Below are 14,013 nucleotides of genomic sequence, written 5' to 3' on the forward strand. Positions count from 1 at the left end.
TCCCAAATCAGACCACAGTTATCGTATGTGCACGGACTTTAGGAAGGTCAACACTTTAACAAAGACAGACACTTTCCCAATCCCGAGGATTGATGACTGCATCGACCGAGTGGGAAAAGCCAAGTATGTGACGAAATTTGACCTACTGAAGGGATTTTGGCAAGTCCCTCTGACGGATCGTGCTCGTGAAATATCCGCCTTTGTTACACCAGACGGATTGTTCCAGTACAAGGTGATGCCATTCGGAATGAAGAACTCTCCGCAACGTTCCAACGGATGATCAACGACGTCATATCCGGGCTAGACGGATGTGCAGCTTACGTTGACGACGTCAGTCCTGTATAGTGACACCTGGGAGGAACACATCAAGCTCATGCGGAAGTTCTTTGAGAGACTGAGCAAAGCAATGTTGACTGTCAACCTTGCCAAATCTGAGTTTGGTTGGGCAAGGGTAACTTACCTCGGACATACTGTAGGACAGGGTGAGGTAAAACCTGTTGATGCTAAAATCAGTGCCATTTCAAGTTTCCCATACCAAACTGCAAACGACAACTGATGCGCTTTCTCGGTATGGCTGGTTACTACAGAAAATTCTGTCCAAATTTCTCCACAATTACTGAGCCTTTGACTAACTTACTTAAAAAGAAAGTAAAGTTTGTTTGGTCAGAGCAATGCCAACAGGCATTTGATACACTTAAAGCCATACTGCAAAGTGCCCCAGTGTTGTCTGCACCAGATTTCACTTTGCCATTCAAATTAGCTGTAGATGCTAGTGATACGGCTGCTGGTGCTGTTTTATTGCAAGAGGATAGTCATGGTGTAGATCATCCTGTTTGCTATTTTTCACGCAAATTTAACAAATCCCAGAGAAACTACTCTACAATTGAAAAAGAGTGTTTATCTTTGATATTAGCTTTACAGCATTTTGAAGTTTATGTTACTTCTTCAATCAGCCAATAGTGGTTTATATTGATCACAACCCTCTTGTTTTTCTGCAGAAATTTAAAGGCAAAAATCAGAGATTGCTAAGATGGAGTTAATGTTACAGGAGTTTAATCTTGACATTAGACATATCAAAGGCAGAGACAATTTAATTGCAGACTGTCTCTCTCGTATTTAGAAATTATTGTTGTTCACTTTCAAGAAATTTTATTGTTGTTCACTTTCAAGAAATTTTACTTTAGAGTAAAACAAATTTGAGTACTTAAATCCTTTTCAAGATTACATTTGTAAAAGAAAGATTTTTCTTTGAAAAATTTTCTTTTTGTAAGAGGGGGTGTGTTATGTAGGTCATTTCCCCCACACTCATCATGACCTGAGTTCAATTAGTCTAGAACATTCCCAAGGTCACTGCCCTTGATGACCTCACAACCTTGAATTCAATTAGTCATGTTTGGAATGTTCTGGAAAGTTGATTAGTTGTGTAAGGGAGATAATTTTAGAACAGTAATTAGCATGTCAATAAAAGTTCTAGATTGTTCTTATATGCCTTTATAAAAGGGACGTGCACAGCTTCCAGTCAGACTTTGGGATCGTGTCTCTTGTGTGTTACTAAACTCCAGCAGTAGTCATTCTCAAGACTTTTCAAGACCTTCACTGTCAACGCTGGATTTATACTGTGGACTTTGTGCAGCTTCAAGCCTGCAAGCCAAAGGACTGTTCATTCATCGACTGACTGTTACAACTCTGAGACTGGAGCTTTGCCGTCCCAGCTGAGATAAGTAGTCTGTACACTTTTAAAGCTTGTACTCTATCCCTGACTTAGCAATTAGTTTTATTTTTGTAATAAATTCTGTTTAAACGTTATTTGCTGAGTTCACCCTTTTGTTCGTTTTCTCTGCACGTACACTGCACAAATCACTCAATTGGAGTTAGTCTTGAAAAATCACTCAATTAGAGTTTTCTTGTAAAAATTGATGAATTTGAGTTAGTCTAAGCATAAATCACTGAATTGGAGTTTATCTTTAACACATCACTCAATTAGAGTTAGTCTTGCATAAATCACTCAATTGGAGTTAGTCTTGTACAAATCTATCAATTTGGAGTTTTTCCTGCATAAATTACTCAATTGAAGTTTGTTTTGTAAAAATTGCTGAATTTGTGTTAGTCTTGCATTTTTTTCCTGTACAAATCACTCGATTAGAGTTTGTCTTGTACAAATCGCTCAATTGGAGTTTTTCTTGCATAAATCACTCAATTAGAGTTTGCTTAAGACTCACCTTTTGTTTTGATACAAACCACTCAATTAGATTCTGTTTTGTACTAATCACTCAAAAGGAGTTTCTGTTGTACAAATAACTCAATGGGAGTGTCTTTTGCAAGAATCTCTCAATTAGATTTTTTCTTGTAAAAATTGCTGAATTTGAGTTAGTCTTGCATAAATCACTCAATTGGAGTTTGTCTTGTACAAATCGCTCATTTGGAGATTTCATGCACAAATCACTCAATTAGAGTTAGTCTTGTAGAAATCACTCACTTAAGGTTTTTTCGTAAAAATTGGTGAATTTGAGTTTTATAGTCTAAGCATAAATCTCTGAATTGGAGTTTATCTTTTACAAATCACTCAATTAGAGTTAGTCTTTTACGAATCGCTCTAGTTTCTAGTTTCTGTTGTACAAATAACTCAATCAGTGTCCCTTGCAAAAATCACTCAATTGGAGTTTTTTTCGTAAAAATTGATGAATTTGAGTTAGCCTTGTATGAATCACTAAATTTGTGGTAGTTTTGTAATAATCTATCAATTTGTAGTTTTTCCTGCATAAATCACTCAATTGAAGTTTGTTTTGTAAAAATTGCTTAATTTGTGTTAGTCTTGCATTAAATACTCAATTGGATTTTGTCTTGTTCAAATCTTCAATTAGAGTTAGTCTTGTACAAATTGATGAATTTGAGTTAGTCTAAGCATAAATCACTCAATTGGAGTTTATCTTTTACAAATCGCTCAATTGGAGTCGTTATGCACAAATCTCTCAATTAGAATTAGTCTTGTACAAATCACTCAATTAAATCCGTGACAAAACGCGGCCAATCTGTTTATCGCAACGAAATTTTAATAAAGGAATTCGAAAACAGATTTTTTGTTGATTTTAATGCTAGGCTAAAATCTGTCGCATATTAAAATATACCCTATTTCCTTTTTTCTATTTTCAATATCAATTTGGTATTTCGAAATAAGCATTATGGTGCTACTGCATGGCAGAAAGCGGCCAATCACCCTGTCCAGTTTATTATCAGGTTGGCGTAAATTGAAAATAGAAAATACAGTCTATTTCCTATTTTCAATTTGGTGCAGACATGCGCAGTAGCATGAAGCACCCTCAACCCAGACATCAGAAAGGACCCGGCATTGTTACTTTGTATGTATTATGTCTCGAAACTATCTTCCCAAGTACGGATAGACTTGAGATATTGTTACATAGTATCAGCTCAAATTGTTATTCTAGCACAATCGAGTACTTAACGTTCATTGGTTATTCGGAGTGACAATTTCATTTTAGGCGGGATTTTATTACTTTAATACATGCCATGCCAGAGTTGGATTTAGTTTAGGGCGGGTAGCCTGCCATGGAGTGGTCTCGGGGCCGGGGGCCGGTCCTCCGAGTAAGGATAGATGAAGATAATTTTAATCTACCTTCACCTGTATCAAGCTATCGCTTGAACATTCTGAGTGGCAACCATTTTCAACAAAGATCAATGTACTTGGTGAGCGATGATGCCTCGGGAAGACGAGTTTTGTGGCAAGACGAGGACGGAAACTTCGACCTGGTGACGGGGGATCACGACCCGCAGGTGCTATATCAGATCCGAGGATTACACCTCAGTGCAGCCACGTCCTCCAGCCCAACGAGATCGTCACGGTCGCCGACTGTTCATCCAAGTATAACTGCCACAGATGTTGGTATTCCGGACAGTTTTCTAGCTACGGCAGCTAGTGCACCTTCCCCTGGGGTGCGTTATGGTCATATGTATCAACAACCTGATAATGTTGTACACTCGTCACCAAGACATCACGGTCGCCGACTGTTCATCCAAGTATAACTGCCACAGATGTTGGTATTCCGGACAGTTTTCTAGCTACGGCAGCTAGTGCACCTTCCCCTGGGGTGCGTTATGGTCATATGTATCAACAACCTGATAATGTTGTACACTCGTCACCAAGACATCACGGCGTTCGGCCACCCTGCGTCAGAGCGCAACAATTTCAGAGACGCACGAGGAAAGCGGGTCACAATGCTAGAATACAGGGATGAGAGCGCAGAGCTGATAGAAAACTGCACTGTATTCATAAGGATAACTGAAGAGTCTTGCAGCCTACAAAATGTTGCTGACCAGGTCAAGAATGAATTACAAGTGATACAAACGCCAAAACTTCTCGATAGACATTATCTACCGATCAGGGACACCGCTGTGACTTCAGGTAGGTTTATAACTTGTGCTAAGTGATTGTGGATGTATGGCAATTAGCTGCAATAATTGTATCCCATGCACTGGCTTTTTCTGTCGTGTTGGCAAGAACTTGCTATTTTCTTGGAGTAGGTATTCGCGAAAAATAAATCTGGCTCACACCGGAGAGCACAGGTGCTTGCAGCGTTGCTTGAATAGTCGACCGGCGGCCCGGGATGGAACTGTTCGGCTGAACCTCGGTATCGGTAGTTTCGGCCTCACTTTGAGGCCGAAGGCCGACCCCCACCGAGGTTAGGCCGAAGACCGAACACTTCGATCTCAGGCCTGCGATTGACAGTCCAAGCAATGCTGCAAGCGCCTGTGCGTGAGAAACAGCATGAGTATTAATTGCCATCGACGCATCCACGCTTTTGTTTTTTAACCAAACCGGAGGAGCCAAGTCAAGTTTACTCCCGATCAAAATATCTTCACTTGGGTAAACTATCGAATTGCGGAACACGTACGGAGTACATACCTGTTGTTTGGGAATTTTATCACTTTCAAGTACATTTTCAAGTGTACGTACACTTTCAACTGTACGGCCGGCAGCGATGCATTGAAATGATTCTTCGTGTTCAGAACGATGCCCACATCGGAAATCTCCCCAAGCCCCTACAACTTTGGCTTTGAATTTAGACATGCAGCGGAAGCCAACGATGCTGGTTTTGAACAAATTAAGCCGCTTTCAACTTTTTTAGTGAGAGAACATGTCTGTGAAGTTGGAATTAGGGATATATCGCGATCACAGCCATTCGTATTCTTTTTGTGAGTCGCGGGAGCCATCCGTCATGTACTTCGAACTTTCCAGCAATTGCTGTTGCGACCACCATGTGTATGCTCGATTTGCACAAATGTGCTGTTGGTGGTTTATCCAAAAATGAAATGTGCTTTCAAGAATCAAATTACTTTATTGTCCACTCCGTCTCTGTGTTGTCGACGTTAAATCGCACTTTCGACGATGTGAGCTTCCGCACTTTTCCTCGACTCCTCGAAGAAAGATTGTGTGAATTTTTTAGTATACTTTGATTCACCTTGATCGAAGCATGATAGTCAGCGGAAGGGTGTGTGTGGAAAAATAATCGCAATCATACCAATCCATAATCCAATAACACTAGGTCAAAATTTGTAAGACAATAGTTGTAAACATAGACACAAAACAGCACAGAACAGACAGTAAATAGACGGTACAAACAAAGTCAAATTCATGAAAGAAAGATATATGGACCTCTGGCCAAAAGACCAAGAAGTGATGTCAGGTGTTTCGAAAATAGTAAGCGCATCCTGCCCCACATGTGGCACCCGCCATATATCAATCTGTAAGTCAGATTGAGATGTGGCACATGCGCGTATCAGTGAGCTAGACCATTGCTACGGGGAAAGTGTCAAGTTCGTCAGCAGACATGTCATTTGTGCCGAGGCATTTGATGGGGGGCCCGACGCGTCATGTGTATTTATTGAGTATTTTATGACCCCATGACACTATATATATATACGACGCTACTTGATGTCGCTGTTTATATTTGCGAAATGCGTTCTGAATTTTCGTTTTTGTAATCTTTTAACATGAAGGTACAAGCGGTAACGCCATGATTAGAATTATTGAAGTGGGACTTCAATAGTAGTATTCACTAGTTTACGTGAATTTGTGGTTTCGAGGTTTGTGTGCACCTTGAGAGGTTCTGTAATTACGTCATTTACAAAACTGAGTGCACTGTATTTGATCAAACTTGTAAACCTAGCATAGTTTGGCTCGTCTTGTAAATTTGATGAGAAAGACACGTAATTTCGTTAGGCGTCATTTTTGCTTACATTAATTTCTTATGCTTATGCATTTCTTTTAGCACACCATGTCCACTTTTGTCAATTGTCACTTTGATTTAAATCTTTAGCTACATTTTCATTTCTTACTTATTCTTTTTCTTGTTTGTATTACAGAATATGGTTTCTGGCATGGCTTACTGTGAGAAAAATCAGTGCAGTCAAGGAAGAAGATTTCCAAAAGTGTGGAGAAGTAGGAAGAGGACAAAGAGGAATAAAATACCGACAGGTGAACTGCATGAAGTTTTAAGTCAAGTGAAGCAACAGTTTGAACACACAGTATGTACGTACAGTAGTTTGTTTTTTATAAAGTAAATTGTTGACAAGACCATTTTTTGTGAAAATGAAGACTATCTCGCAGTGTAGGCAAACTACTGTTACTGCATTTTGAAAATTCCATTGTCTCCCCTATATTTATATCAACACTCATCTGTGTATGATCTATTCATTTTTGGCTCCCATATAATATGCATATCTATATATGCAAATGGTAGGTATTCGTATAAGGTGGAAAAATGTCGTCTGTATGTATGTATGTCCGTCCACATCAAAAACTCCTAAACCATAGCACCTACTGTCTTAGTATTTGGTGTACAGGTGCACCTAGGGGTGGAGATGTGAATTTGTTCAAATGAACATGTCAGTGTCAAAAATATGCAAATGAGGGGGAAAAAAAGGAAAAATCCTGCAAATGGCTAAAGCTCAGTAAGCAGTGGTTAGATTTGGTTGAAACTTGGTATGCAGATTTCTTTAGGTATTCTAAAGTATGTGTGCGAAAATTGGGATGAAATTTGCATGTTTGTATTTTTAGGGTATTTTTTGGGTATTTTTTCAGTCTTTAGTCAAAAAATCTTGTTCTCTGAAATCGCTCGTTTGATTGCTCTGAAACTTCATATTCATGTTTTTCAGGATGATCTCAGTCATGCTTGTACAAATTGTATTGATATTGTCATATTTGTAATTTTGGGGCAATTTTCCCAATTTTTGATAAAAAAAAATTTTTATCCAAAAACTACTGATTTGATAGCTTTGATATTTGGTATACAGGTATCTAAGATTAATTCCAATATAATGTATTGAAGGTATGTTGAAACTGGCAATTTTTTTTTTATTTTTGGGGCAATTTTTGCCTTTTTTGGTCAAAAAATTTTGCTCCTAAAACGTGATCTTGTAGCATTGATATCTAGTGTACAGGTTCCTAGGGTTTATGTTAATGAGATATATTTAAAATTAGGATGAAATCTGCAATTTTGTATTTTGGGGGCAATTTTTTTCATTTTTGGTGAAAAAATTTGTTTCTCAAAATTTACCAGTCTGATTGCTTTGATATTTAGTAAACCGGTTCTTAGAGTTTTTGTTAATAAGATATATTGAAATTAAGTTGAAATCCGGAATTTTGAATTTTTGGGGCAACTTTGCGAAACTCTCAGTTTTACTGGGATATCTTTCATTTTGTATTTTTAAGATTTTTGTTGGTAATTTTATACCTACTGGAATTAAGAGTATATAATGTGGTGATTTAGTAAGCATTTGATATGGTTAACTTTATTTGGTGTTGAAATGTGGTAAAAAAGTCCTGGCAGATTTTGAAAAAATTCCAAACAAATGCCAATAAAAAATTCAGCCAGAGAAGGTTTGATAAAAAAAAAGGTGGGAGAGGTGGTGAAAAAAGAATGTACAATGGATCGGATAAAAAAGATAATGTACCTCACCGACCTTCCAGACACCATCCCTCATCAAATGGTCCACCCCGATGTATTTTTGTGCGTAATTAACCATGCAGTGTATTTTTTTAAGATGTCAAGTTAGATAAGGATTTGAAAGGAATAGTCAAGTTCACCACAGTTTAACTTTATCTCTTGTGTCATCATCCTTGTGTACTTGGTTAAGTTTGTAAGTTGTTCCAGATGTGGATGCACCAGCTGTTCTGGAAGAAAACAATGTTTACTTTTCCCTGTATAGGGTTTTCTGAGTAATGATTTTATGTTGAAATTTCTCCATGTATCTGGTGTATGGGCAAAGTGTAAACATTGGTTGCATGTTATGTATTTCAGTCCAAATATTGTAAATGAAAAATCAAGAACAGTTTACTGTGTGCTTGTAAAAGATAACATATTTGTCAATACATAAACTGCCTTGTAGATTGATTGTCTTAAAGATTATCACAGAAGTAGAAAAGGAAAAGAAACTAATCAAATTGCTGTAACATATTCACTCTCAGTGCCTGTACCGGTATAGGCCTATACTTAACTATTTTATCATTACATTCAGCTGTTTGTTATATATCTTTATCACTCTCCATGGGCCAAGGCACACTTGGGGTCAATGTCATCACTCTGTGCCAGTCTGTGTATGTCAGTCTGTCTGTACATGTATGTCCATGTTTCATACAATTGTTAACTTGTTTTGATAACTATATGGGAGCGAACAGTGATGTTGTCACTATTTTTTTGAATTTGCACCAGAAAATCAAAAGAAAATGATCTAGAAAATCAAGGATAGCATTAACTTAAAAGAGCCCAAGGTGGTAACTTTAAATGATATTTTTCAATATTTTTATTTCCATTGTCAATTGCAAGTTCTTGCTTTTCTCCCATAAGTACGTTGAAATAGTAGCTTCTTCGCTTGTCACCAAAGCATTATATCTGTAGAGAGCACTGTTGTTTGATTTTTGTTTTCTAGTCTGCACCAGAACTGCCTATTTGCATAGTTGATGAACATTTTGCAATTAGCAATTAAAACCTAATGATAAAAGTTTATTAAATTGAAAATTACTTCACTAGAAGCCAATAATTGCCTTTTTTATCTATTTTACAGCCAGGTGCAGCATCCCCATCGAGAGATCGCTTGATATGTTTGATTTGTTTAGAATGATGTGGTGAGATTGCCATTATTCGTCTGCTCAAAATCATCATCACTGTTACTGTCACTAATCTGATATATCAGAGGTGGATTTTGTTGACTTTCACTTTCATTCATTCATTCATTCATTCATTTTATTCAGTACTTTGGCCACCGGCCTATGGTACAAATATACACTAATTATGTAGAAAAATACACACGGACACAAGAGGGATATATACAGTAAACAAATATTCCATATAAGGATAAAGTATACTTTAGAGCTTGAACTAAACATCAACCTGGTTAATCAACTCAAGGTTACGCCTTTCTCTGCGTTTGAAAGCAAAACATACAAACTTTGCAAAATAAATCACACTTTGGGAATCCAACTGCATAAGCCTCAAAAATTTCTGATACGTATAATCTCTATAAAAGTAGGTTGGTAAATATTTCCGCCGTAAATCATTGTAAAGCGGGCAGACCAGACAAAATGGAACTCATCTTCTACTGCTTGAAGATCACAAAAATTACAAAGCCTACTGTGTCTAGGGATGCCCTTTGGACGATCAGTTTCAATCCTTAGCTGGTGTGCAGATGATCTCAATTTACAAAGTGACCTTCTGAACTTATTATCTTCAATGACATCAAGATACGATTCATATTTGAAAGTTAGCTTGAATTCTCTGTATGTGTCGAGTTTAGAATACCGAGAAAGATCAGAGGACCACAACTGGGCATAGTTATCATGAATTCTCTCCTTAAAAATATGAAAAAATACTGTTTCATCACCAACACCTTGGTTTAGCCATACATAGCCAAAACCATATGAAGATAGTAGTTGTTTAACATTGAATGCCCAGCATTTTCGATTATTTTCTGCTTCACTATATTGGATTTATAACACTGCTGTACAAAACGATGTTCACTCATCTTCAATATTTTAAACCAGTATTTGATGATACGAATATATCTTACACAGTAAAGTGGGGTTCTCCCAAGTTCGCCATAAATGACTGGATTCGAAGTGCTGTCATAGAGACCAAGAACATATTTACAAAATTTACGATGTATCTTTTCTATATTCTCGGCCTTGTGAAATCCCCATAATTCACTGCCATACATTAGAATTGGTAAAATTTTACAGTCAAGATTTTCATTGAAATCTTGACATCAAGTGATTTAAATTTTGACAATGACTGTTTTAGAGCAAAAATTGCTTTACACGCTTGTTCTGCTAAAGTTTTCTGGGCCATATACCAAAGTCCGCTGGACGAGAACATGATTCCAAGGTAGCTAAAGTACGGTACAACAGATAATTTTTCGCCTTTATAGAACCAATTCTCATAGTTCCTTAGGCCACCAGCTTTTCTGAAAACTACTACTTTCGTTTTACTTACATTCACTTTAAGTTTCCATTTATCTGAATATACAGACAAGTCATTTAAAAGTCTCTGTAAACCAATTGCATTGTAGCTAAACAAAATAAGGTCATCAGCAAATAACAAGTAAAATAACCGCAGAATACCTACATATACACCAGCAAACGTATTCTCAAGTTGTTGACCCAGGTCATTCAAAAATAAGGCGAAAAGCATAGGGGATAAAATTGAACCCTGTTGAACTCCACAATAGCAATCAAATAATTGGGTAATACCATGTGGCGTGCGTACACGTGACTTAATATTTGTATACATCGATTTGAGTGTTTTAAAAAACTTGCCATGAAGACCACATTTTATCAACTTATAAAATAACAAATAATGATTGATACGGTCAAAGGCCTTTTCAAAGTCTACAAACACACAATAAAGACGACTTTTCAGTGAGAAGTACCTGTTAATAATTGTATCCAAATAAACATATTGTCAACACAACTGTAACCCTTTCGAAAACCTGCCTGGTTTTCCAACAGGGGACAATTTTTATCTATCCATACATTTAATCTATTAGAGATAATTGAGGAAAAAACTTTCCCCAGTAATGAGAGAAGTGTTATACCTCTATAATTGTTAACGTTCTCTCTATCACCTTTCTTATGCAATGGAACTATTAACCCCAACACCCAGTCAGACGGAAAATAACCAGCACAAAATAGTTTGTTAAATAAGAGAACAAGAAGTTCTTTGAACTTCCTTGGTGAGTGTTTTAGAATTTCTGCTGGGATGCCATCATAACCTGGTGCCTTCCCATTTTTCAAATCATTTATACATTTATCAACTTCATCAAAAGTTATATCACTGTCAAGGTCGGAACAATCTACATGATTACAAATATTTTCTTGAAAGAATGGATTAAAGTCATCAACAAACGTTTTAACATCTTCATAAAATACATCGGATATCTCACTGTCATAGCCAAAATTTAATAAACTGAAAAAATAATTATACCAATCTTCTTTTGAAATATTAAGTGATGGTCCAATTTTCTTGATTCTGAGAAGTGACCAAAATTTCTTAGAATCAGAATTCGCAGCAGCATCCAACAGCAAATTCTTCTGTTTTTCTTCATATTCTGTCTTTTTCGTTGATAGCAATTTTTTGTACTCAGCTTTATTAATTTTCAATCTATCTAGTGTTTCTTTTGATCTAGTATGCCTGAATTCATTTAATGCTCTAGTCGCCTTGGCTTTAGCATCAACACAATCTTGATCATACCAAGATTCATTTACACGTGTACTCTCACATTTGTTTCGAGCAAACTGATATTCCATTTCCATCCAGAGGCAGCTTTATACAACATATCAACAATAACGGCAATACAACCATCAAAATCATTGTTATCAAGTTTTGCTGTGAAATTATTCCCCTGGATTTCAGCTTCACCGTTCCAAATTATCAACTCAGCATGTTTTTCTTCCCGCCAGATGATTTTAGTCAATGAATCAATAGCATTGGCCGTATTGCTAACTGCAGGGGTGGAAGTGGACTTAATGACAAGTATTTCTGAGAACGAAGACTGAAAAGCAATGGCTGGTGATCAGATTCGATTCTATCGCCGACAGCAAAATGAACCATGTCTTTCATCGTTATGGCGTTACATAACACGTAGTCTACCACGCTACCACCTGTACCCTTTAAACATGTCAAATAACTGCTTCTGTCAGAAAAGCGACCGTTCATGATTCTAAGACCAGATGTTTTGCAAAATTCCACAAGGCATTTGCCATAATGGTTTGTACTAACATCACATGATTTTCTAGTCGGCAAAATCTCATCAGTGACGTAATCTTCATCACATGGTATAAATGAAATGTCATCAAAACATATGTAATCTGGGTCAATAGCTGTTCGTGCATTGAAATCACCACAAATCAAACACTGGTGATCTGAAAACCGTTGTGAATACATTGCATATTCATTTTCAATTAAATCGAAAATAGAATCATTAGAAAATGATGAAGATCCCTGTGGCGATATATAAACAACACAAAGAAGGAGTAACACGTTGTCAGTAGTTTTGATTCTAACCCACAATAAGTCTTCTGATTTGCTTGGCAATTTGTTAATCGATAGAATGACATCACACTTGTAAAATCAATAACCCCCAGAATATCTACCAAGATGACATCGTTTTGACCTCACACTGGTGAAAGAATTGTATCCATTTAACGTAAAATTATCAGAAATTGTACTCCATGTTTCTACCAGACATATTATATGAAATTGTTTGATATATTTGATAAAGTCAGGATTATACCATTTAGATTTCAAGTTGTTCACGTTCCAACACAGGAAATCAGTAGAATTTGACGCATTACTTTTGCAATTACCACTTACTAGTGCACTGTCAGTAGCCCTATTAATGAGCGGTTCATAATTGTGTAATTCAACAGAATTTTCACACGTTCCGATTTCGTCGGCGTTATGTGTATTTCTTCGACCTTGGCCACACCCCTATCTTTTCTTGATCTTTATAACTTCTTCTGCTTTAGTGTCATACGCGTAGACTTCGCCTTCGATGATCAATTTGTCGTATCGCATTGTTGCTCGCTTTCCATCAGTAAGGGCTTGATTCATAGTTGGCCATAACTTCCGTCTTTTTTCTCTCACCCTTTCCGTGAAGTCTTCTCCAACTCTCACACTGGTATCTAATGTATTCTTCAAAACTCTGGCTTGTTTCATTACTTTGACTTTGTCCTTGTAGCGACTGAATTTGGCAATAACAGGCTGTGGTTTGGCGCGAGATGTGGTTATTCTGTGTGCTCGTTCAATGTCAACATCTTCGTCAATATTCAGATTACTTTTAATAAATTCCTTTACAATTTCTTCTGTCTCTTCCCAGGTTTCGTTATCATTCTGTTCCAAGCCATGGAATAATAGGTTTTCTCTTTTTGTCTGTCCTTGTTGTTTGTCAAGTTCGGTTTCAAGTTTATCAATTTCGTCATTTAATCGCCTGTTTTCTGCTTCTAAGCATGCAATTCTCTCGTCCGACTCTTTGGCCTGACCAGCTAGCTTCAATACTTCTTCATTCAGTTCGTCAATTTTTCTATTTAAATTTGTTGACAAGCCGTCCATCTTACCGTTTAATTGTTTCATTTCTTTCAAAAGCGATGACCAAGGCACTTCACTTTCTGTACTAGCACCGGACGTATTACTTCTTAGTAGCCTTGGTTCTGTAGAGTCTCCACACACAATACCAGTGTCAGTTAGTTTGGTTTGCTTGGGTTAGACTTCTGTGGGCCCGGATTTGACTCAACATCACCACACATGACAAGCAACAGAAGGACTAGGAATCTGACAACAGGTGTCACGGTACTCGTTGCGGATCCAGTATGGCTCGTATTCACTGCCGCCACGGGTTGCTGAAAGCAACCAATTTCTCGTCTCCATTGCTGAACACAAATACCCATGATTTTGTAGGGTGGCGTACTTACTCACGCAATACTTGCAATTAAACTCAGACCAAAAT

The 14,013-nt window shown here is 37.2% G+C and overlaps 1 protein-coding gene across 1 annotated transcript; it reads right to left on the reverse strand.

Moving 5' to 3' along the window:
• Positions 1 to 12,998: 12,998 nt before the first annotated feature.
• Positions 12,999 to 13,619, reverse strand: LOC139127970 (uncharacterized). The gene has a single exon (XM_070693818.1). It carries the CDS (start codon positions 13,617 to 13,619, stop codon positions 12,999 to 13,001), a length of 621 nt encoding a protein of 206 aa, XP_070549919.1.
• Positions 13,620 to 14,013: the final 394 nt, after the last annotated feature.

This window comes from Ptychodera flava, unplaced genomic scaffold (genome assembly GCF_041260155.1).
Source record: "Ptychodera flava strain L36383 unplaced genomic scaffold, AS_Pfla_20210202 Scaffold_40__1_contigs__length_1388640_pilon, whole genome shotgun sequence".
In the NCBI taxonomy this organism is placed as follows: Eukaryota; Metazoa; Hemichordata; class Enteropneusta; family Ptychoderidae; genus Ptychodera; species Ptychodera flava.